The 26,586-nt window shown below is 39.6% G+C and overlaps 1 protein-coding gene across 1 annotated transcript in view; it reads right to left on the bottom strand.

The window, feature by feature from the left end:
- sema3aa (sema domain, immunoglobulin domain (Ig), short basic domain, secreted, (semaphorin) 3Aa) overlaps positions 1-12,969 on the bottom strand; it is a 36,251-nt gene extending 23,282 nt beyond the window's left edge. Inside the window, exon 1 of the mRNA XM_072455079.1 lies at positions 12,410-12,969. Within this exon, the coding sequence (XP_072311180.1) occupies positions 12,410-12,515 (106 nt within the window). The 5' untranslated portion in view covers positions 12,516-12,969. The remainder of the gene's footprint in view (positions 1-12,409) is intronic.
- Positions 12,970-26,586: the final 13,617 nt, after the last annotated feature.

Here is a 26,586-nt window from a genome sequence, read left to right as displayed (position 1 = left end):
TAGGCTTCAAGATGCATTATATATAGAGTTTATTTGCAAGTAACATTGAGAAAGTATAATCCCATACATCTTTGCAATTCAAACTAAGAAGACACATCGTATACATTTGCTTTTGAAGGTTGACTATACTTGACTTGCGACAGAAATGTAGTATAAAGTCTACTGCAGCTGGCTAACAACACCACAACAGACATGCAACGGATAACAAAAAAAGTGGACCAAACGAACATAAAGTAAGAGCGAGCAATTTATAATTAATTTATGTACGAATGTCAGTCCAAGCCACGTGGACAATACTTATGTCGAAAGCTGGCAATGCATTCATGTTCGATGTGTAAAACCATGCACAATATGCACGTCGAGTATGTCGAAATCAGCATCTGAAACTCCATTGACAGTTTGGGAGGAAAAACTACACGACCTTAAATGCGTGGGTCTGGAGAATGACTTGTGTTTATCTTTCAAACACAAAGTAAGTCACAGAGGACAGTAATATCTGCAGTGGTTTGGGTTTGGCACGTCGCTGGCCCAGACCTCCCCAACTCTCCGTCCAGTTTGCTCTTTATTCTCGGTGTGTGGTGCGGCTCACATTTAGCCGCTCTTATGATGGCCTTTGCCACAAAACACAGGTGTCTGTAAAGAGACGAGACGCTCAGCCAATGGGGATTTGCAGAGGGCTTTACTTAACAAAGTGTTCAAATATTATCCCAAGCTTCAGGGATATCCACACATACCTCCAAAGTTCACCTCCGCACCCTATTTGCCCCGGCTCTTTTCTTTCTCGCTAAGCACAGTAGCAGGTGTGGGCTAGTTTCCACGACAACGGATGGTCCTTATAAAACAACCCGTGTCAATGGATTTCTCATTCAGGTGAAGCTGAGACGGTACCGAGCAAAAGGGTCGTCTGAACATTTGTCAAAAAATATTAATAAAAGTGTCATTTTTAATCATCAACAATAAGCTCTGGGCCTTTTAATCCAGAGGTCTACACCTAATTGGAGTTCAGACTTTGGAGGGGGATACTGGATTATTTGTTGTGTTAAGATGCACTGATTTAAAGTATTTTTTATGTTCATGAACTCAATTTATAAAGGTGATTTTTTTGGGCTTTTGAATATATATATATATATATATATATATATATATATATATATATATATATATATATATATATATATATATATATATACTATTTTCAAAAAAGATTGATCCATATGAGGAAAACAAATTGTGGTTCTTTTTTGCCATATATCACCCATGACTAGTTTATACATTTGTTTTATTTCATGGCAACAAAAACAAAAAACGTAGACAAAATGGGTGTTTCTAGAAGTTACATATTGTCTCTTATTAAGAAGGCTATTATTGTTTTACATTTGTAATAACGACCACCTTCTTGAACTCGCAGAAATTGTAGTAAAATGTTAATAAATGTCATAGTTTTTAATGCGTAAGTACATTACAATTACACATTCACTTCTAAATGCATTCTTCAAACAGATTTATGGCCTATGTCATTTTGATTTGTTTTGATTTCTTTAACCATCAATGCAAAAGCTAGCACAACGTTCCAATAGCCGCAGTTCTTCTTTTTATAGAGTATTGTATTTTATGACAATTCCTATTCCGTCTCTTACATTTCCCCGGCCGAATAACGCAGCTCTGTTCCAAACCACATAAATCTTTGTATATGACTACGCTTTAAGGAAGTGATGAATTTGACCACGCCGCCCCATTTGTCTTATTTAAGCCGACTGCTCGATTTCCCTGTCACCACAAAGGCATTCCTGTTCCCTCCAGAGACCCAAAGCCAGTAAAGTGAAGAAGGACATCAAGTATAAGGGCCGCATGTACTGAGAGAGTTGACACAAGAAAAAAAAAAAAAAAAAAGAGGCCGGAGGATAGAGACAGGCAGAGAGATTAAACATAATGACTAAATGAATAAAAGCAAAGAACCCAAATCCAGTGTTTGAAAATCCCATGCAGCTAAAGCTCGGTTGGATATGGAACCGTTTCATTAGTGAGCGTCTCCGCCTGTCATTGGCCGACTGGACCGCGCAGACCACAGACGGCCCGGGGCTCGGCCGTGCCCGCCACAGCAAACCCACTCGCACTCCACTAAATACTGCGACTGCTATAACGAGGCTGCTCCGGCTCTTTGTTTCACATTTCGTTTAGGAGAAACCCACAGCGACTTGGCCGAGCTCACAAATGCACACTGACATTCGAACGGAAATAATGGGCTGGTCTCTTAAGTTGGATGAAACACGATTGAGATAAACGACAATAAAGGACAACTGGATTACAAAAGTGTCAGCTTGCATAGAAGAAGAAGCTAATTAAACACATAATAAACACAGAAAAAAATAAAAAATCGAATTAAAAAAAATGCTGCTTAGTGCAGCATAATAAGAATAAGCATAATTTCTGTACGATGAAAACAAAAAAAATGTGTAAGTTGTAATTCGGGACGTCACAGTATTACATTTTTTGCATATGATTATTGACATTATTGAAGTATTTCATTCACTTTCATTCACTTTATCTAATATTTTAATACTCATTGTGTGACCAGAACTTCCTGAATGATAAAGTGAAGTAAAAGTTACTTAAACAGACAGATTAAAAAAACATTTTTTATTTTATATATACATTTATTTTGGTGAGATTGAAAAGAAATGACTTATGTTTCTTGTAAAATTGTCACTATTGTCATGTTTTAGTTCTCTTACAATTGTTACCTAAAATTGTCACAAATGAACCTAATAATAACATCCCTTGTACATTTTAGGCTTGAGTGAAACATATATATTTGTCTCTATTATAATGTAGTTTCTATTGAAATGTCTCTGCAGTTTCAATATATTTGTGGACATTCTCATACACAAAAATATAGGTTTAAAAACTAGATCTCTGCAGAAAACAAAACTAGAATGTGATCGCAGCAAAGAAACCGGTTCACTTTGTGCTGTTTGCAAATGAAAAGTGACTTATCTCAATATGAAAGCAGAATAATAATGGATTATTCTGTGCACAAAGGCAGGAATCCAAACGGTGTTCTTTGCTCCGTAGCAGTGGGAGATGTGCTGTTGTGGAGTGAAGTTTGATGAATGAACTTTGAAAGGAAGCAGGCTGTGGTTAGCGTGGTCATGTCTGGAGCCGCTGCCTGTTAGTGTGGCCTGTCAGCTGAGACGTGGAGCCGAATGTCACCGCTGCCATTTTATTGGGAATTAATGAGGCAAAGCTACACATCTGAAAGTGTCGCTGGCAAACTGTGACAGTGCACACGTCTAATGAACAAAACCATTTCCACCATAATGTGAGGCTTTTGTGACACACTGGGAAGAGGCAGTAGAATATTTGTGATGTAAATGCAAAACAAAGCCAAACTAAATTGAGTGCAGATAGAAGATTCCCATGGAAATTACAAGGAAAAATCTAATAAAACTATAATTATGTTGAAAAATGGGAGGAAAATTAGAGTATCAAATGTTTTTGGCATGTTTAAATTTCAGGTTCAAGAAGACATATTATGTTAAACGTTTATGAGCTTTTCCCTCATCATTAGGGTTCTCAAAGTACATTTTTCACTGAGAAATTAAATTTGAGTGATCCTGTATTGTCCCACATTTAAGGCTTGAGTGCTCAAAACTTCCTGTTTCCATCTACCTGCTATTAGGGATGTCAAGATGATTTGGTTTATCATTAGTTGTGATTATTCCGGTTACATTATAATTGTAAGAACCAAAAAATAATAATCATGACAATAATAGAAGCAAAATGTAGTCTTTTTTACTTCAATCTAGTCCAAAAAATACACCTGCAGGCACCGGTAAACTACTTTTTAATTAGACTGTTTTTGTCTCATTAACTTGATTTTTTTCATTCAGAATGTTGACTTTCATAAAACTGCTGACAAACTTGAAAAATAATGTGCTGTTAGACAATGCTGAGAAGAAAATTAAAGATTTCCCTGTTGTCTTGTGGTGGTGGTCTCAGTAATAATTGTTAAATGGTGGTGTTGGTTTAAACAATAACTGTAACACAAAAAAACACCTACCCTGTTTCCGCCCACAGCTCTGTACTTTATCGCAAAGATTTGCAATATTTTGACACTGGGTCATCACATTTAAGATTCAAAATGGTATTCTAGCCGCCATTAGCCGGCGTTAAAAATAAATAAAAATATGTATATGAATTTTTGTTGCAGTCTACATTGACAAGAATCGATGGTCCCCTTTCTGCATTAAGCCATTTTATATCAATATTGTAATTTACAATGTAAATATAAAATGATGCTCCATGCCAGGGTTTAAGTAAAAATAAATATAGTATGTATTATTTAAAATCAAAATGAATTGTAAAGTGTGCTGAAAAAAACCCTCTGATTTAATGTTAATATTTTTTGTGGTAATTGTTTATAACTGACTGGGCTAATTAAAAATATGTATGATTATAATCATAATTGTGATACATTGCAGCATATCACAGATATTCAGTTTGTGATACAGTCCTACTTTCCCTTAAACAAACACAGACCAAATGAAAGGAAAGAACGATTTTACCAAAGCCAAAACAAGTTCCTAGCCTGTGAATTTTGTTCACTGACAATGGCAATAAATCTTTTCTGATTCTGATTCTGATATTGCCAGCTACAAAGACTGTTAAGCACTTCAAAGACAAGTCATTATAAGTAACCTTAAAGTGTCATTTAAAGTCGTTAGTGGCGGTGAGATTAACACCTCTGCACATCTTTGCAATTATGCCAAGTAATTCTGATTATGCGCTTAACTTTCCCTTTTTCCCTGCCTGTGCTTTCGTCCGTGTGTGTTTTGTGGGTGCTTTTTTCCTCAGAGATGTCCCCCTCATTTGTAACTCGACTCTGTGCTGATTGAGTGGTGCACCCCGTGTCCATGTGACTGACAAGCTTCAGCAGGTGGCAGGACCCATTCATACCCACAGCGGAGCAGTCTGCAGCCGGCTGTAACCCAAGCTCATACTCCCCAAAACACAGATGCAAAGGAGCGGCATATTTGTCCCGCATGGGCGCAATATCCACACAGGCTAAAATGTATGTGAATGGAGCCAAGATACTTCTTTTGTATGTTCATTAACTTCTCTTTTGCACACTTTTTTGCTGCTGTCCCTTAAGAAGACATGTGCTTTTTTTCTACCAATCTAGCATTTAGTATTAAACTATAACATGCATAGATCATCATTTCGAAAATATACACAAATCAATCAAAATACAAATAACGAATGATGAGGGATAAACATTTTAAAACCAATTTTTCCCCTCTTATTGAAAGTACTATAATATTTTTCCCCTCTTATTGAAAGTACTATAATAGATTTTTCCCCTCTTATTGAAAGTACTATAATATTTTTCCCCTCTTATTGAAAGTACTATACTAGATTTTTCCCCTCTTATTGAAAGTACTATAATATTTTCCCCTCTTATTGAAAGTACTATAATATTTTCCCCTCTTATTGAAAGTACTATAATAGATTTTTCCCCTCTTATTGAAAGTACTATAATATTTTCCCCTCTTATTGAAAGTACTATAATAGATTATTCCCCTCTTATTGAAAGTACTATAATATTTTCCCCTCTTATTGAAAGTACTATAATAGATTATTCCCCTCTTATTGAAAGTACTATAATATTTTCCCCTCTTATTGAAAGTACTATAATATTTTCCCCTCTTATTGAAAGTACTATAATAGATTTTTCCCCTCTTATTGAAAGTACTATAATATTTTCCCCTCTTATTGAAAGTACTATAATAGATTTTTCCCCTCTTATTGAAAGTACTATAATATTTTCCCCTCTTATTGAAAGTACTATAATATTTTCCCCTCTTATTGAAAGTACTACAATAGATTTTTCCCCTCTTATTGAAAGTACTTTAATAGAAGGGAAAATACTATAATCTTCAGAGGTTTAAAAACAATGTGTTTAGATGAGTGATTAGAATATGTTTAAAATGAAATATGTTTACAAATTTAGTTCTAAAAAGTCAGTATTTGAATAAAGTCTTCTATTGGATAAATATGTGGGTGATGTTTGGTGTATTTATACTGTAGAATGTAAATGTGTTTTAAGGGTTAAGACTAAAAACACTGGCTTTTACTCTCCTCTGACACCAAACTATGTACTTAACCAAGAATTTTAACAGCTCTGGAGATCAGTCGTGACTCGTGTTATTATCTGACTAAAAAAGAAAGAAGTGGTGCGCACTCTGATCGCTTTGCCACACAGAAGTTTTCCGCACATTTAGAGCGACGAGCGAAGTGAGAGGTGCGTGCTAATCCTTTCACTTTTTGCCCCGCTCTGAGAGAGACAGACGTGCCTCATATTTAGAACACATGTGTGAATGTATGTGGGAAAGGTTTTCTGCATGATATGGAAATCAGCTGCATTCAGTGTCAGCTTTATATTCTATCATCACATCATTATTATTTAAATCAGATATATACGATTAAATGGTAGACTGCATTGTGAGAAATAACTTTATAGCGAATAAATAAGAGACTCAGTGACTGTCTGGACATTGACTTAAGGAAGTTTTCTCAGACTGGACCTTTGAGAACGTCTATGTTGCACAGTTTTTACAGCAGTTTATTAAAGTTCAAACATTCTTGCACTGATATTTCTTTTAGATACTACTACAGAACATCGCCTAGAACTATTGCATTAGCTGAATAAAACGCCATGCTCTATAACATCGTTTATAGATGTATTTTCTGAGGTAAAACAAATATAATGCCAGGCCAAGGCAGATCCCTGTGTGTGTCCACCTCGGAGTCGCTGGCCAAAAAGATATGTATCTGAGCTGCAATCAAAGAGACAAGAAAAGCAACCAGCAAAATCGCAAATACACACAAACTATGGGAGCCTTCTTTAGCCGTACTTACAGTGTGCGGTATTGAGGTTTCCTAAAAAGCAACCGCGCCGCAGACGAAAGGCGAACGAGGGGCCAGAAATAAAGGCCCGACGTGAGAGGGAGAAAGTGATGGAGGGAGAGAGCTATAGCACGCTGCAAGAACAACTTCTAATTATCTACATCCGCTCAGTCAGCCACGGCCCACACCACAGTCACATACAACAAAAGGCAGAAGGAGCTGAAACCAGAAATACTCAGGTTTACTCACAAAATGAAGGATGTAAAGTGAACGTTTCAGACAGCCACAAACTTGGCATACTTCAACTGGGAAAGTCAGAATACTACCAAATGTAATTCCTGTAGTGCAAGAAATTTTGTGCAATGTGTGAGCTGTTGATTTTTGCTTCATTTCGTCCATGGATTTCAGAGTGATCGCAATTTGCACCGTTGTCATTGCAATTAACAATTCAAAACAAAACAATGTATCTTTTGAAAGGCTGAAAGGTCCTCAAAATGTTGATTCCCACTAATGTTAGGAGTTAGCAGGTTTTCCTAAAGATAAAGGCTTGATAACAAAGACATTGCACTTTATTTCATTTAAAACATTGAATAAATAAATAAACTTGTTGTACTTGTAATGTAGAAGGTTTAGACTCTAGATTTTATTTTGACAGTTAATGCAGATTCAAAACATTGATAATTATCGTCCCAACAGTATCACAATTATTCCAGTAGTGTTTGCATGTTTTCTTCTTACTGTACAATTCCACAGTATAGTTTTGCATGTTTTCTTCTGAATGTCCTGTAGTAATCTTTCCCTCATTCTCAAAGTCACTCCGACAGGCCTCTTATTACGGCACTACAGCCAGTCTGCGTTTTGTGCGGTTCTACATCGAGTGTCTATTTTGAAAGGTTGCAAGCCTGTTCCAGATTCCCAAGTCTCAGTCTTTCATTCCATCCACTTAACCGTCTGGCAAAAGGGGGGCTGTGAAGGCATTAAAAGGTCATACGACAGGCTACGTAATTAACAGGGCCTATACTAATTATCATGTTCTTTAATGAGCACTTTGGACTTTCACTGTGGCTGTCTCTGGCAACCTTTTAAGAGATCACAAGAGGGTCACTGCTGTGGTTTATTGGCCGTCTCCAGTATAGTGGCTTTTACTCGACAGTTTGTTGCGGGTGCATCAATTGACCTTTAGGGGTCAGTGTTCCTTCTGATTGTTTCTTACAGTACAATGGGAAAGGGATGTGATGGAGTGAGGATATGGAGTAATCAATGAGTGTAGGCATTACATATTCTGTGGCAATCAGAAGTTAAAACACATACACATATGCAGACATCTTAAAGACCACTAAATATTGTGTATTACTGTTATTTTCTTCTGTTAATACATTTGACTATAAGGCTGCGCGATATGGTAAGAAAAATCTAATTGTGATCTTATCCCTGTTACAAACTTGTATTTTGGTGATATGGTCATGTCATGATACACAATTTCTCCATTTAATGCAGGATTCTGCCCTTTACACGTCCATGTCTCATATTGATTAGGCTCTGTAAAGCTCAGAGTGAATGACTGAATGAGCTATATTTAACCAATCGTAGTGAAGAATAAACTCCCAGAAGGAGCCGATGATAGATTTTTTATACATAATGGCATATGGAAATATATGGCTGGGCATTGCCTAATTAAAAAATAAGTTTATTAAATGGGATGTTTTCCTTATGTTGAATAACAAAAATGCATTGGAATTTCATGCACAATGGTCTTAATAGCAGGACAAAATTGTCACTTTGTCAGCTCAACATATTCAGCCTTAATGCGATAGCCAGAAGGTATTTCAGTGTATTACTTGGCAATTCATAATAAACTTTGACATTTAACATGTGTTCATCACTCACAATATATTGCTGTATCAATATAAATTTGAGAACGCCCTGCTGAACCGTCACAACATTCAGAGGAAAACTAAAGATAAACTTAAGCATATTCCTCCATGAATCTGAGGTTCATACGATATCCAAGAATGCCACATCGTTCCTGAGCAAGATTATTTGACACTCATATTTAAGCTTGTACATCTCCTTATGTTACTTATGATGAGAAAAGTAAAAGATATTCCAGTACTGAAGGAGAAAATCATTAACTTGTGTGATCATGGCTGTGTCCTGTATGGTCACATCCTTCTGAATGTCTAACTGAGTCCACTGGGAAATCATTGACCGTGCAGTTGCTCAGAGTCGCTCCCTGGAGAGGTCATTGTATCTACCTGCTGCCATTCCTCAGCCGCCTCACTTCTAAAACTGCTCACTCTGCACTCATGGACCTGTCTCCTGCATAAAAGTTGGAAATCACTCATTTTTGTCTGACGAGAGACATGTCCCTCGAGGCGTGTCATCAGCTCCCACTTAAGAGGGATTTCATGGGACTGGGCCCAATGCTCAACAGCAAATGCCAAACCATGCCTTAGCTGACAGATTACACATTGATAAAACACAGTGTAAAAAATACACAGAGATGTTGTACTTAGTGTCCAAGGCAAATATCGTCTTTCTTACAAAAATATGGCCCACATTTCTGCAGCATAATGTAATACGGTGAAAAAGAGAGAATACTTCTGGAATGTGAAGTTACTAGATTAAAGTCTGGATCTCATTGGATGGGCTGTAGTGTCCTTGGGCAAGACACTTCACCCACTTTGCCTAATATGTATATGTTGTGTGTGAGTGAGTGATTGGTGGTTGGAGGGGCTGATGGTGCAGATTGGCAGCTACACTTTTGTCAGTCTATCCCAAGGCAACTCTTTTTTTTTGCTAAACACCATTGATCACCACCAACCCAAACAATCCAAGCGCCTGTCAAGAATGAAGAGAATGAGTGAGTGCTTTGTGTGTGTTTTTGAACAAAAAAATCTTGTATAAATCAATTTTGCTGCTCAAGGTTAGTGGAAAACTTACGATTTAGAGGCGCAGCAAACGTTCTCCTCCACATTCTCTCTGTGTCCAGCTTAAGGGCCTGGCTGACTGTTTTGCTCAGCGCTTGCTTGACTATCCTCCCCAAGAGGATTCCTCCCATGTTGTTTATTTGACTTAATTACTGTGCCGGCTTTACACTGCGAGAGGGAGATGAATGACACTTCACTTAACAACTAAAGCCTCAGTTTTCCTCCTGTGTCGTCTACTGTAAGTCTGCCAGCATTTCCTTCATTAAATCTGATCGCCTCGCCGGCTTCTGTGGCTCTCACCCTGCCTCCTACATCCTTCCCTCCTTACCTCCTCAACTGCGTGGGCGTTAACTGTGAATTGTCCTCTGACAGGCATCGAAAAGAGCCATCAAACACCTGCGAGCCCCGCGAACACACAGGCACATGCAGACACTGCTGAAAAGTGACACAAAGACACGGACACACCAGAGAGAGCGCACAACCCAACAGCAGTTAACACTGGCAGAATCAAATGTGCTCCCAGACAATGCAAATGCAAAGTCTGCAGGCTCAAAACGCAGCTAAATGGCTCAACCAGGTGTTGCAGTGTGGAGACGAGCCAGGGCTGACAGATTTCTAAATTGGTATTGGTATTCTTCAAGAAGATGTCTGACAAATGTTTTTTTTTTTTTCAAACTGAAATTGAGGGAGAAACAGCTTCAAGTCAAAAACACTAGTTCAAGGCAAGGGAAGTCTATTTGTAGAGCAGAATGTGTACACAAGGTAATTCAAAGTGCTTCACACAGCATACATGAAAAGTCAGCATACATCTAGTGCTGGTTTCAAGCCCAAACAAATTGAAAGAGTCAAAGTATTTATATAAACTAAAATAACTGACATTTTCCTTTGTTCAAATGCAACTTTTGCGAATGATAACTTCTCTTCAATGGGCTCTCCTGTGAATAGAACCATCACTAGCACCACAATGTAGTTAATAGCATACTTCTAGTGTTGTATTGTTGTCATCGCGATGTTAACTTGTCATATTGAACGGTGCAGAGGATCAGAAAAACCATCCTCACATTCTTTAAACAGATGGTGGTTTAAAGACTAGCTGACATTTTCCCATCATGCCTTGAGGCTCAGTTTTGTGTGGACTGACATGATGGAGCTCTGGGGATTTATGACTTTATGCAGGTAAGTTTTGGCTGTGATGTTTTCCAGATTCGAGTTGATCTTGTGGTTAACGTGTGTCATCAACTATTAAATTCATTGCCACCCTGCCCTCCTTGAAATGCAAAAAATGTAAAGACTGTTTTGCGGACAATTCACTTTTGAATGTGAAAAGAGTGAAAAAATACCAAAATTATAACTTGAGTTCCATATAAAGAATAAGGCATGTCATATAGAAAGCCTCTAAACATAAGTTATACCAAGTGAGACGGCTAAAGTTAGACAAGCAATTAGAGTGACAAACATCAAAACTGACTCTCTTCAGGAGCAAAAGACCATTTTCCCTCAATGTGGGTTGAATTTATCTGAACAACCAAAGCTTTGAGTGACAGTAAAAAGACACAGGAAGAGTCCATGTTCTCAGCTGTTAGAGCATGGCACATAAAATTTATTTTTCACCGAAACTCAGAACTGACAGACCACACGCCGAGCCATGTACTTTTCGATTTTGTTTTAGGACATCAACCCACAATGACCGCCTTTCACTGACATTAAATGGAAAAAAAAGCCTACTACTAAAAAATGCCAAAAATGTTATGGGTTATTTCTAGCCAAAAGATGAAAAGTCTGCTATTACAAAGAGCCTGATTTAGCATAGGGTGTGAGAGAGACAACCAGACAGAGAGAGGACGGGTGAGGAAGGGAGGGAGGAGAGGAAGAACCGGCGCTCCGCAGTCTCCTCTCAAAATAACATACAAGCTGTGAGAATAACATGTTTACTGTGTACGTCAAAAACATACACATATAAAAACGACCCAATAAGTACGTGGCTCCCTTTCTGTCTCCAGTTTGCAAAAATGATTTATCACCACGGATTTAAATCAATAGTTTTGCACTGAAGAATAAACTACCCTGAAAGGCTAGATGTCGTAATTAGAAGCATGGAAACAACCTATTAAGAATGAAGCTTTCAGGCGTAACACCCATTTTAAGAGTTTTGGGACAGAAGCCGTTAAAAAAAAGACTGTACTGTTAAAGCTGGACTGTACTGTACCAGCAGAAGGGACAACACATGTGAAAATGCTCCAACAAGGTCCAATATATATATACAGTACAAGCCCCTTGCTTCAGCATATGGAACCAATCTGAGTAAAACGCATAGTGCACTTGTGATGCATACAGGTCAGTAAGAAGCAGCAAGTTAATGGGAGAGAGAGAGAAAATATATATCTAGAGTGGAGTGACAAACAATGAGCCCGGCAAAGGCATTCAGAGAAATAGAGGAAAACGGCTACTCAACGTGGGACAGAATGAATGAGGAGAGAAAAGAGCACCCACGGGCAAAGAGTCAAACTACTGGCCCAGCTGGTGTGGGGATAAAAGCGCAATTCTGAATGTCCCGGAGTCAGCAGTAGACTTACCCTTAAATGACAGCTTTAGCCTGGGTACAGTGTGCTTGGGCTCCAGTGCTCTCAGCGGCTGCACCGCGCCGCACAGCAACACCACCATCCCCAACAGGTAATCCATGGTGCGGGTGGAGTCCTGCCGGCTGGCCCTCCCGAGACCAGGGGGCACTTACGCTCCAACCAGTGCCCCAAAATGAGCGTCTTCCCCTCGGGTTAGTCCCTCACAACGCCAGCCCTCAAAGTGAAGGCTCCTCCAGGTAAGAACAAAATCCTTTGGTTCCCCAGCTCTGAGCGTGAAACAAGGGGGACTGAGTACAGTGGAGCGGATCACATGGCTCCCGGGGGTGTGGGGGTCCGGTTAGGATACTTGTCTCTTTGGGATTGTCCCGCTCCAGGTAGGCAGGTAGGAACTCTTCTGGGATAATGCTGAAACGGCAAAAGAGACAACCTGACTAATATCAATTGCTTTATCCACCACTATCCTTGCTTGCTGTTATCTGTGTGTCTTCTGGCTGCTTGTCTCAGAGCAGACATTCACAGCGAGCCTCTAATCCGTGTGTGTGGCTTCAACAGACTGCCTGAGAGAGGGAGAGAAAGAGAGAGAGAGAGCGTGAGTCCAGCACGGCGAGGGGAGGGGATGGAGGAAGAGCAGCTGACAGAGAGGAGTGGGAGGGATGAGGAGCCAGTTTAGCGCAGAGGAAGCATCAGACAGCACATTTGTACAGTTGGACATGTTTTACTTTTTTATATCTTTAAAAGTAGTATGAAACTAAACAAAAACAAAAAAAATCACCTTTCATGCATCAATTTATGAATCCCTGGAGACACTTAGCAAGACAATCTATCTTGTGATGAAAAGCAACTAAGCAACAGCGGAAAAACATAATAATAAGTTGCTTGAGCTTAACTTAAAACCCCAATGTTCACCTCAAAATGAAGCAACAAAGAGCGACTCATTTTTATGCCTCATAAAACAATTCACTCATTTAATTTATATTTTATGAACTGGTATAAAGTATACGTTCACTACACTATATTTATTCTATGTTACTTGTATTTATATTTAAAAGGCTGAAGGCTTTGTTTAACAGGACAGTTGGAGGGAGAGAGAGGGTTGAGACAATCAGCAAACAGTTAAGGCTGGGAAATAAACCGGTGACACCGACTACATATGTGCAATGCCTTAAACCACCGCACCACCAGCATGCACTTTTTTCTGTTTATTGTTTGTTGTTGACCCATGCCGTTTCTCAACTGTCAAAGACAAAGACAAGCAAACTTAGAATATTCTACCTCTTGTCTCTGTACATCTACGTTGTGCTTGGTGGGTGTAACATTATTTAGTCTCTTAAAAGTAGATTCGATTTATTTTAAGGCAAATTGTAAATGATTTAATCTTTAGACAAATAAACAAAAGGAGCAAATGGTCTTAGAGGTCTTTGGTGGGAATGACAGAAACATAAGGACAAAAACCTCTTTATGGTCATTTCAACTTTATGTCTCGTATTAATTCAGCATGATAAAGGGGCAGATTAAGAGATCCCTATGGTTCAATTATCCAACGAATCTCTGCACATTTCATTTGATAAACATGAGCTAAGGGGGTATTTTTTTCCCATTGAGAATTAATTGGCCAGTTAGGGAAACACATGCTGCTTGTTAACCTGTGAAGCCTAGATGCTGGTAGAGTCATTCACACTACGGGTCGACAACACCACACACTGCCCCCTCTTCCACCCTCCCCCCTCTCACCCCCTCGCTCCCTCACCCCCCAAAGGCCATGCAGGTGTGTGGGCACCTCCTGTTTCCTCTCTCTGGGTGACACAAGAGTGGAGAGGTGATAAAAGCTTTGATAAACAGGGGTGCTGATGTGTCAACTCACACACCTAAAGAGCCTTGAAGAAAACAAGCCCAGAATGAGGCTGATATAGAGTGTGGGAGAGTGTGATATAAGGGCGTACTCACTGATAGTGTCGCAATAACAAACGCACTTCGGGTTTGACAATGTTTTCTTACAGTTTAGGATGAGTAAGGACAGAATTGTGAAAGTAAAGTGCTCACCTTTCTCAGGGAAATATACTAGTTGCTGGAAAAATAACTGTGGTTGCCAAGTGTCCCACTATTATGCTCTGAATGTGGGACTGTCAGACAGTTCAGAAATGTTGGTTTATGATTAGCAGTGTACTGCAGATTGCGTTGGCATTGGCATCCCACTCGACTTCAGAACTCTGTACCTAGGCCTCAAAACTTCTGCCATGGACACAATAAATGGATACCTTTGGAACACACTTTTAGCAGCAGGGAAAAATGGACTGGACCATGATAATAAATGGCATTACAAACTGGAAAAATTGGAAAAGATAATAGACAATGTGTGCTGTAACGTCACTGGATGTCTTTTGTTATCTTTGCTTCTTTTGTTTTCTATGTCTTGCTCTGTTTTTTTTTTTTTAAATGCAAAAAGAAAATAAATAAAAAATCTAACTTTCAACTTACTGGGAAAATTAAGTTGAGTTTATGGGAAAGTATCATATATTTAAAACTGTTAGTTATATGTTGTAGTTTGCACTACCTTTAAGTTCTTTGATACTATCATTATCTACGTTTAACAAAGGCTGGCATGTTTGTGTCCACAGCGTCCATTGAGCGCCCTCTCCCATGGCCCTGTATCTCATCACCTCTTTAGTTTAAACAAGCTTTTTATTTGTTTACCCAAAACACAACTCTGTGTGGACAGTCCTTCTCATCGACTTCTGTCTTTTTGCACTGTCCTCATCAGCTCCATTTATCTGCATTAGTCAAACTAATGGCAGTGCTGCTACCTGCATTGATCTTCACGGCTGGAGTGAGATGTGCCGCAACACGCCCGCTCATGGCTTGACCTTTGGGGGGGAGCAGAAACCTATCTTTGCTGATCTATTTGCGACACTCTCAGGCAGAGCGGCAGCGCAGGGCCATAAGTAATGACGACTTAATAAATGGTGACATGCTGTTGGTGCTGGAATGAGATGCCCATTGACAACAAGCTTCAAGAGGCTTTCAGCGCCTGTTGGTAAAAATAGAAGTGAACACGAGACACCATAGTTTTGAGGACGCGGTGGATCTGTGTGTGTGGTCAGTGTCAGTGATATGCATCTTCATCCACTGTTAATGTCCTGCGTATGTCCTCTGTGTGGGAGAAAAAATATTACTGCAACCTGATCCCACATGTCTGTTTTACTCAGAACATCGGAAATGTCCCACCTCATGCTTTGCGTGCACCAGATTACGACTTTAGTCCTTTTGTAACCCACGCCCACAGACCTCCTTACTCATATCCTAGTCGTATACTCTAAGTGCATCACTGCTGCTGGCACAGTAGAACTAATGGATACGGCGATAACTGGAGATACAGGTTCAAGGTCTGAACAGCCATTGCTTCCTCTAACCTACATGACTTCCTCTTCCTCCTCACTGTTCCCAAGCCGCCCACTCTGTTACAGGGGGTCACACAGCACGCCTGGCTCAGCATATGACCAATCCTGCAGGAAAAGGTGTAGCACTGTCAGGAAAGGTGGCAGGAAGGACAGTAGCCAAAACCCATGAAAGAACTTAAATTGTGAAAATGAAAGTTGTGTTACACGAGAAAGAGTGATGAGTACTATTAAAAAGTACATCATTGCACAAGGTTACTCAAAGTCAGAGTAGGTATAGCCTGAGATATCCAAGACAACACACTTTTACAGATCTTTGGCCCTTTGTGTCAAAACAAACATGGTGGTTTATGTGGACACAGTGTTTGAGCGCAGCGTTGTGGGTTCGGGTCCGGTCCAGGTCTGGGTCTGACAATTTGCTATGAGAATATTCGAGAGGATGTGTCTTCTACGTTTGAAAGACATGCATTACAAATAAGATTGACATTTCCCAAAATTGGACAGTTGTCTGATGCTCTCTATGATCTGGTCACAGTCCCTGTATTCAAATAAAAAGTAGAAGGAACTGCCTTGCAAGGCAAGAGTGGGTAGGCATGGGAAACAACTGGGCTAGAGGATCTGTGTTGGCAATCATTATCTCTACTGAAAACCACACAGTAAACTGTTTTATCGTATAGGGTGTCTGTACATACAAAACTGGGGAAATTGAGAAAACTTTTGCTAAGTTGACAAAAAAAAAAATTATACCTGTTTTCACTCTTATCCAGTTTATTTTTGAAAGTTTGTTAAATACATTCTAAATCACTCAATGCTTCTGAGTTGGAAATGGGCACTTTCTTCTCATTTCCTCATCGCGTCCCTAAAGGTCATGGGTCACCCCCCAGGTGTACAATGGGGTCATGCCGCCCTAAAGTGGGCATAGCACAGCTTGTTTAATCACTCTGAGCAACATCCGGTGGTGAAATATTCATACAGTCATGTGCGCAGTTTCCATGTCCAGTCAGGGAAATAACAGGAATGGAAGGATAAATAAACAAGAGCAGAATAATTCTGCAACAGAGAAGAAAACTGTAACATGTGTTGCAACGAGGGACGAATGAATGAGATATGTATGACAAATAGAATTCCCATTGTTTCTGAAGAGATTGCGGTAAACTTTACAGTCCACTTTGCCGATATCCTTGATGGTTCAGGGCAGATGAAGTTTACAGGAAATGTGCATTTTACCTCAAATGTACAACTGATTCATAAAATGTAATCACTTCCTAGGAAAAGAGTCTCTGACGTAGGTGTGGAGGAGGGAGCGGATGGGCCTGTTTGCTCTGACAGCTGGAGTGCACTTGTTGGGCAACAACAGAGCCATGTGCAATGCGCATGTAATCACTTTTTCTGTTGTAAATTATAGTAACTACTAGTGCAATGTTGCACTACCAAATGTTTCTTACTCGAAGATGAAAGAGTCTTGAGTTGTTTAAGTTCAAAGAAAGCCCGTCATACAACACTGCTGATGCAGAAAGTCTTTAATCAAGCCTTTAGAGAACTTCCAACTTCTCAAGGATTCTTTAAATGTATGTTGTTTATGTTAATGCAGAGCACACATTCTGTCAATAGGGCTTACAGGGACTAAATCCAGGTTTGAGCAAAGACAATTTTGAAGTAACTCTCGAAGTAAACTTTTAAGCCTCCAAAAAATCTAAACAATTTGTTTTTGTAACTTTTCCTTTTTTTAATTAGTCGTGGGATCTTAACATAAATAAACTAGATTCTTAGATAATAAAATAAGATCCTTATGCTAGCTAAAAAATTAAACTCAGTGTTGCCCTGTGGATAAGCCACAACAAAGGTATGCCAGACTTAAAGTGCAGCCGACCACAGTGTCATGAGTTCGAATCCCAACTACGACAATTTACCATATGTCCTTCTCTCTCATTCCCCGTTTCACCCTCATCTGTCCTGTCCAATAAAGCCCAAGGGCCAAAAATCCTCTAAAAAACAAACAAACCCTAAACTCTGTATTGAGTATTAAGCATTTTTGTTAGAATTAATTTATACATCGAAACATTAGCTAGAAAGTTGAAAGAAACAAACATATTTTTGAATGCGTAATAGTGAGAACTGTAGAGAACTTGTATGCATCTTTGAAAGCTTTCAAGTATCACATGCACAAAATAGCTGAAGCTTCAAACACACATTTAAGGTTAAGACTTATGTTGCCATCTTGTTTCATAACTATCAAGTTGGTCTCAACATGAGTCCCAACCAACATCTCCAACCACAAACAGCTTGTATATTCTTGTCTGCGTCACACGAGCCGTGGACACCCAGTGAGACGCCCAGCTACTATGAAACTGCAGAGTATAGTACTGTGGTAAGAATATACCAGCTCCCATAAACTACAGTATATTCCCTTAATCTTGTGGGAAAGACATTCTTATTAAAGCAAAGTGAAACTGTATATACATATACTACATCCTGTATGTATATTAAATATTGACATGCTTGTGAAGCATAAAAACTACCCAGCGCCGCTCGTGTTACTGCCCAGCAGAAGAGTCACATTTGATATGGCTCATATTCACTTCCAAGAATATGTGTGTTGAATAAGGAAGAGGCAGAGACATGGAAACACAGATTACTGTGTTTCAACTTTTATGGCTTTGCTTCACAGGGCCAACTCAAATGGGATGTTATTTCCTTTGGTCATACTATAGTGCGTATTGTAGGCGAGAGGTGAGAAACTATTTCTAAATATAGCACCCATTTTTTTTCAAAGAACAGGTGGATTAAAAATAATTATAAGTAAATAAGTATAAGTGATGGGCCAGTTAGTTAAGATTGCATTTCCTCAATAAATTACAATAAAAATAAAATAAAAAGATACATCCATGCAGAATTTCCTCTTTGAATTTCAACTTCCTGTTATTTGCAACATTTTGAGGACTTTTTCCCACTTATTTCTCCTTCTGAAACCCATGGTTTGTGAGTGCAATGTGGCAAGTGTGGGACCTCAACAACACAGTTATTCTGTGCAGCTGTGTGAACAGGATAACACTTCCACAATAACAAAAACCTTTGGTGCTTTAAACATCACCATAACTCAACAAATCTGCAAGGGTGTTTTACAAAGAACACACTTCACTTTAATCCACCAGTACACACTTCTCTCACACAATATGGTAACGTAAGTACATGCTAAATCTCTACATTCTGCAGTGTTATATGAGAATGAAATGCTCAGTGGTAAAAGTCCTTCAGGTTGGTCTCTTCTGACTTTTTATGGACTCCTTTATAGTGTAACCCTGAGAAGTGCATTGTAAGTCCTCTCCATTCATTACAGTGTGTAGAGAAAGTGTGCTGGTATTCTGCAGGTTTTACAGTGTTCATATAGAGGCCAGTGTGAATACAAACCATCTGTGTAAATAGAGTGCTCCGACAGGCTGCTGGGCTGAGCGATCTACCCCACCTGTACATAAAGCATAATACATCACCACACAGCTCCCAGGCTTCTGAAGTGGTTGAAGTGGTTACTACCAGTCACACCCTACAATCCGACTCCACCTGAAAGAGGCCCAAATCACTCTCAACCTGACCGGGAATAATTGGAGGACAGGCTGCATGATAATGAATGATATATCCTGTCATCTTCCCTCATTCCAGTGCAATCACCCACTCTCAAATTGATGCTCACATTGGCCGTGCTGCGGGTCCCTTGTAAATCAAGTATAATTGACAGTCTAAAGTGATGAAATGCAAAGAGGTGCAACTAAGTGACTCCATCACGGCAGCTCGACTAAAACCTCTGAGGTGACCAATTATCTTTCAGCCTTGACTGTCAAAGGAAGTCGTATAACCTGCATTTTATCAAACTTTTCTTGACGTGTTGCTATTAAAAGACCAAACTCATGTAACAGGGTGTGATAAGGGTGTTAAGGTCTTTTTTAAAGGCTCTATGTAACTTTTTCGGTGGAAGGTTTTCTACCTGCTTGTCTCCATGGAGAAGCTATTGCTATGCCTGGAATTTTCCACAGTATGGCATTAAACATATCTATTTTGCATTGATTGTCTCCATGGAAATAGAAAAGTTTAATGCAGTGGTCCCCAAACTTTTTGACTCGAGGGCCACATTGGGTTCTAAAATTTGGCCGAGGGGCCGGGCCAGGAAAATATGGTGTGTTTGTGTGAACTAATGAATTACTATAAATTACACGCAAGATTTGACCTGTAACTTGTAACAAAGCAACAAATGCAAGGCTCAATGTACAAATTGTTTTCCAAATGCATTAAAAAATGATTAATTATCTACTGTCTTTAACTGTCCACAAGAGTCTTCTACTGTCCACAAGAGTCTTCTACTGTCCACAAGAGTCTTCTACTGTCCACAAGAGTCTTCTTCAGTGTCAAACACTTGCACTTCCTGCTTGATTGGCCCCGGTGGCCGTTTGTGGTACATTTTATTTTCTGCGCGCCATAGATTTTCTTGTGCGCGCACTAAGTGCGCGCAGTGCACTGTGTGCGAGCAGTGCGCAGCTGCGCAGGCGCAGCTTAGAGGGAACAGTGCCATCTCTTGGGGAAATGTGGGCATTACAGGCAAAAGGTAAAATGAACGGCCAGCCACAGTATCGTGAGTTTGAATCCCGACTCCGACATTTGCTGCATGTCCTCCTTTCTCTCTCATAATTCCCCTTCCTTTTGTTCTCATCCTACAGCAAAATGTATATATATATATACATATATATATATATATATATTTTTTTTTTTAATATAACTTGTACAAGCTTGGCGGGTCGGATTGAAAGGCCCAACGGGTCGGATGTGGCCCATGGGCCGTAGTTTGGGGACCACTGGTTTAATGCTACACTCAGGGACATAGATAAACCAATAAGATGAGACATTGAGACATTGAGGTGGCAGACATCCACCAGAACATTTGCATAGTACTTTTAACTTTGATGAATCTTAATCTACTTTACATTTCAATCTCAAATATAAACTGAATGATTTTGTTTTCATGCGAGGAACTTTTTAAATATATTCCATAATTTACAATCAGAAACCCTGATAATAAATGTTTTACTGAGTCAGACTCTTTAAGTGGTAAAGGATGGCTTCTTGAACCTTTGTCCCAATAACTGCGGCAGACCAAAGCCGTTCTGCTCACTGTCACTCCACTCCAACTAAACCACAGGGTAGATGGATCCACAGCACTGTCCACAGGGTGATTAGGTTTCATTATGGCAAATGAAACACCCCATTACACTTTACTGTCTTATAATAAATCTCTTTAAATAAGCCCCACTATTCAGAAGCTTTTTCCAACTTATAAAGGGAATGGTGGTTGTGACTTGTTTGACCCGGGAAGGAGTACAGAAAGATTTTACTGGACACGAACACAAGCTACTCATAGCAGAGGACCAAATACAAACACAAGTAAATGTTGTGTAGACTTTATTAGGTTCATGTTAAGTCCAGATTTAGACCAAGTTTAGTATTTAAAAGACAATAGAATTCTGTGAAGAGTAAAGACGTTTTGCTACACATCCAAGTAGCTTCAGTTCCTCTGACAGGAAACTGGTGAGTCACTATGTTGTACTTTATCTTTATGAAAGGTGGAGATGACTAAACTAAAGCTAACACAAGCTAGTTTACAGTAAAGAAGATTTAACCTAGTTTGATATTATGGCCCCAGAAGAATCCTGAAGTAGGCCTGGTTCTGTGTTCAGTATTGGTTTGACTTTTATCCCATTTAAACCCAGGCTGATCTGTAAGTTTGTTCTGAAATTAAGCTTTGATTTGGGCTTGATTTAGTTCCGTAAATCCTGTTAAAGCTGGTCTCAAAAAGCCAAATATTTTCAGACGTGGTTCTTGTGGAAAAACGTGCTGACGCGTTGCAGTAGGTGATGGTGATCTAATGAAAAAGATCTTGCACTCTGCCATTTGTACAAGACAACAAACCCACTCCACCACACAGGACAATCTGTTTGGACACATCCCCAGAAATTCCATTTTCAGGGTTGGTCCAGAAAATGAAAGAGGGATGGGTGTACAGCGGGCAAGGGCGGGGACAAAATATGACGTAGATGTTGTGGCCCCCAACTGACGACGTCTGGCACAAGATCAGACTGAATTCGAGGCTCCTTTTATCGCAACAGTCACTTTGGACATTTTTGACAACTGCAGCAAAAAAATGCAGCTTGAAAAAAAAAATGATGTCTGGTCCTGCTGGTGAGAACTGGGGCCATTTACACATAGACACACATGAAATGATGCTGTCCTGGCACACGGAGACACCAGACCAGCTTGCATTTCAATGAGGAGAGCCAAAAGATACTGTACAATGGCAGGGGGTGCTGGCTTTGTGCGATGACTGTTGATGGATATAAATAAAAGATTACAATATAGATATGGATGGATCAAGTGTCTCAAACAGCAGGATTACAAGCAGTTTGGCAAGAAATCGCACATATGAAGTTTACCTAACGTAGTGCCAAGATTTTGTTCCCGCTTCACACTTCAGTGGCGGCTGTAAGAGCAAGGTCATCTACAGGTTGACACAAAGGAACAGTCTTCTTTTTTGTGTGAACCCTGCTCAACATGAGTCTATTAATATTGTTTGAATAATAATTACAGAACCTACAATAGGCTATGTGAAAAAGCAGGGACGAATAATTTAATAGTTTCTAATCTAGGTTTAATATTGCAACAAAATCTGAATAGCCTTGAGTATTAGATCAATCCACCGGTATATTATATTTAGAATTTAACATCAAACCTGTTTTTAATCAAGTCTATGCCATTGTAAATATCCTGCGTGAGTTCAACAGTGAATTAAAAACATAAAAGATGATGCATTTAAGAAATGTTATCCAATTTTTGACATGCATTTGTTAGACCTCGGCTCTCAACACACACCCTAGAAGCCTTTTGATTCAGCTTTTAATAAAACTATTTTTGTCATATAAAAACAATGCTGCCTCTGTTTGCCTTGGTCCTATCACAAGTTTCCATGCTGGTGGCAGTAGAAGTAGATGTGGTACAGAAAACGGCTATCACTTCCTGTTTTTCTAATGCCAGAGGGGTGTGACAATAGCAACACATCTCTACTGGTGTTTTTCTTCAGGGCGGATTCCCTCTCGGTGATGGATGGGGCAGTGCCCGTCTCCCTCCCTGTGAAGTTATCTCTCTGGATTAGCCCTGAGATCAGCACGGTTGTTTTTGGTGTATTCTCTTCTAATCTCATGTGCTTCTGTCACACTGCGATGAAAGACAGCATGTTGGTATTGGCTTAATACAGGGACTGACTCAGAGGGACAGGTGCGCCACAGTAAAGGAGGTCACACAACTGCTGTCTATTTGCGCTCCATTATGTACATTAGAAAGGCAAATGACACCAATAATGTACAGTATACAGTACATAAAGAAAGAAAGAAATTTAAAACTATTACTTGGCTGAAAGGGATTATCACTAGTAAATGCCTCATTGAGCCTCCAGCAGAAATACCAACTTGTTTCAACTTGCAAGGCATAATTTTAGAGTGAGCATGACAAATTAAAGAATGACGCTTTTTTCAATCTAATCCTTTAAGGATAAAGGTATTAACCGGGCCACTGAGTTCTATCTAGCAGTTTTTTCCAAGACAGAAACGTCAACCTCTCATGTAAAAGTACAGTGAATGCTGTCTCTTCTTCTTCTATGTGGATTACATTGTAACAACATCTGTCAGCAAAATATGTAGACAAACCTTCCCTCACAAAACATGACTTGCCCAATGACAAATCCCTTCTTATTTACAGTACCAACGTAACAGTATACGGAAACCTTACTGCAGGTTATGGTGTATCTGTAATTTGACCTCATTGAGTCGGGGACACACTTTTTTTTGTACATGTATACAAACTTGCTGCAATGCGTCATTAAGAGCACTTGTTTAGTGTTTTATTTTGCTTGTGAAATAATGTTACAAGTAGTTTTCAAACTTTTGCATGCGGCAGGATAAAGGAGCCAGCACTGCCAGACAACATAAAGTAATCACGCCTCTTCATACAGACTAATTAAAGGGGCGGTGTACCTGCTGTTCTGGTAAATATTGCTCTGATAGTGGTTGGTGGTCCAGTGTTGGGGGCTTTACTGGGATTGGCTCCTCTGAGGAGCAGTGCTGAAGAAGGGGATTACCTCAATCCTCTCCCTGCTTCACCCCATCCAAATCGACACTTCAGACTCAAACAAAAGCTGAGTGACTCTGGGCCTCAGGCCCCTAGCGCACTGCTAATCCCATTCCAGCTGGACAACAATCCGTCTGGTCAGTGGCCCCTGTGGGGCTGTAAGTCCAGAGTAAGAAGCTTGGGGAGAAGTCAGACAGCTCGTCAGAATGAGGACTTAATTAGCCATGCAAAGTCAAGCAGCCTAATTGAAAAGATTCAACGTGAGGAGCACAAGAGGGGAAGAAGACGTTTTCTGCATTTTTCTCTGTTTAAAGTGTCCAATTGCCAAGCGCAGAGACATGCCAGTGATGAGGTGCCCCTGCTGCCCCTGGGCTGGCAGCACAAAAAGGAGAATGCTTTTAAGGTTAATTGGGCTGGACACAGTGCCAAGACAAAGCATGGGGAAGCTTGTCTTTAAGTGTTTTGTTGTATTTGAGTTTAATGTTTCAAGACAGACTTAATCGGCTGGGTCAGGAGTGGAGTTTTGTCAGGGATTGTATAATCAGAATCAGAATCATTGTCATTAAACACGGTTTGCAAACATAGGAACTTGTCTCGGTGTTAAGGTGCAACATAAAACAATCAATAATGAAATAATAATAATAGCAACATTAAGAGTTTACTCATAAAATAGGTAAAAATAAACTTGGTCTCAGTATGAACACAGATAGTTACACAAAAACTGCACAAATGGTTGGAAGTAGTGCAGAAAGTGAACAGTGTGTGAATAGGATTGGTCGAATAATTGTAAAAGTGGCAGGTGTTATGTGTTCATGAGTCCAACGGCAGAAGGAAAGACACTGTTCTTGTGGCTGGAGGTTCTGGACCGTAGCTCTTCATGGGTGTAAGAACACACTGACACACGATTTACGCACAAAAACAGATAAAACAAAACTGGGCATCCATCTGCAGCGCCATCTTGGATTTAGTATAATCTAGTATAACTGGGTAGTGATTATAGACAATAGAATCTTGTCAATACCATTCGTCCTAAATTCTTAAAATCTTAAGACGTACCTTTAGTTCAGTTTGAGAGCATGCCAATAATATATTCTTGAGGAGAAATCTCTGTGTTTGTGTACTCAGCCTGAGCCCATGTCAAAGCTCCATCAGCACTCACAGAGAGACACAGCACACAGCTCAGAGAAATAAAACAGAAACTCTGCTGACCTCTTGCTCCATCAACACTGAGTTTAACATGCCATCGCCGCTCCACCATAATGTGTTTGGAAATGTTACACTCGCTCCCCTTCTTCCTCTGTAAAGTAATGCATTTTGATGCTCGACCTCCATCCCTCAGCTCCACGATGTGTTTGAAAACTGTGCCTTACCCCAAACACTGTGTGTTTAAAAGATGCCACACTTTACTTCTGCGGCGCCTAAACAAGTTTACTCTTTTTTTTATAATTTGTTTGACAATGCCAGCCACGCTGACGCCACTTGTGTTCCAACATACTGCTCTTTTAATTTAAGTGAATTAGGCTGAACGATCGTAAAAATATTACCTGCAAAGAAAACAGATCGAAGCCTCACAAATGTAGAAGCTTTGTTTTTATCACCTCTTGTCTGAGGATGTGTTCATGGATATTTTTTGTAATCAAGATATGATGTTGTGAATCACTGCATCACAGCTGAGATTTGCTTATGTGTTGACTAAATCAACTTTTTTTTGCTATTAACTTGTACTTATGGTCTTTTAATATCACTCCTAGATTTACAATTGGAATATGTACATATTATTTCTGCCACAAAACTGATACATAAATGAGATTATTCAGTGAGTACAAATGTGTACGTGCCTTTGCTTGTATTGAGTGTGCCTGTAGAATACAGCCATGTAAAATAAAGTTCTGATGGCAAAATGACGGAATATGTCTGATAATTTATTAAATTGAACAGCAATCATGTTCATGAGAGTATTTATTTAGGGTTTGGGATATGGATAACCAGTCAGTAAAATGTATCATAGGATGGTTGTGAACATTTAGATACAGAAGGCATTTTGCTCCCCAAGCCTGTGCACAGCGTTTGGAGTGAGCTGCATCTGATGGGAACCTGTGGAAAACTTAACAGGTTAACAAGCACATGATCCATTCACAAAAGGAGCTGAAATTTTACTCAATGTACTCCAATGTACTTTATTTTGACTGCTTTAGTTACAAATTTGGCAGCACTTGATAAATTACTTAATTTGCATTTCCTCTTCATCAAATGTTGAGCTTGTTGGTAAAAATGCCCTATTTTGTAAATTCATTCACACATCTGAGCATCCTTTTTAGCCCCATAGTGAGATCTAAAGCATTTTTGCTTCACTGTTAGCTGTTTTGCGCTTGATAAATGAGGCCCTTAGTGACATCTGGCTGCAGGGGCAGAGTTTGAATAGGTTAGACCAATCAAACTGTTCCTTTTACTTCCAGACCCCACCCCTCTCATTCCCCTCTTCAGTCCTTCAACTGCCCAGTTAGCAACTGAAATGTTGCCGTAGTGGAGTTGAGGTGTTTAGTTCCAGTTTAAATAGGGTGGAAATCTTTTTACGATCAAAGGCGTTTGCAGAGTAAAATCAATTTGTAAAATATGTAA

This window comes from Eucyclogobius newberryi, unplaced genomic scaffold, assembly GCF_026437365.1.
Source record: "Eucyclogobius newberryi isolate DKJ021-1_F unplaced genomic scaffold, fEucNew1.0.hap1 SCAF_2, whole genome shotgun sequence".
Taxonomy (NCBI): Eukaryota; Metazoa; Chordata; class Actinopteri; order Gobiiformes; family Gobiidae; genus Eucyclogobius; species Eucyclogobius newberryi.
The sequence above is the reverse complement of the archived record's forward strand: the minus strand, read 5'-3'. Positions and strand labels throughout refer to the sequence as shown.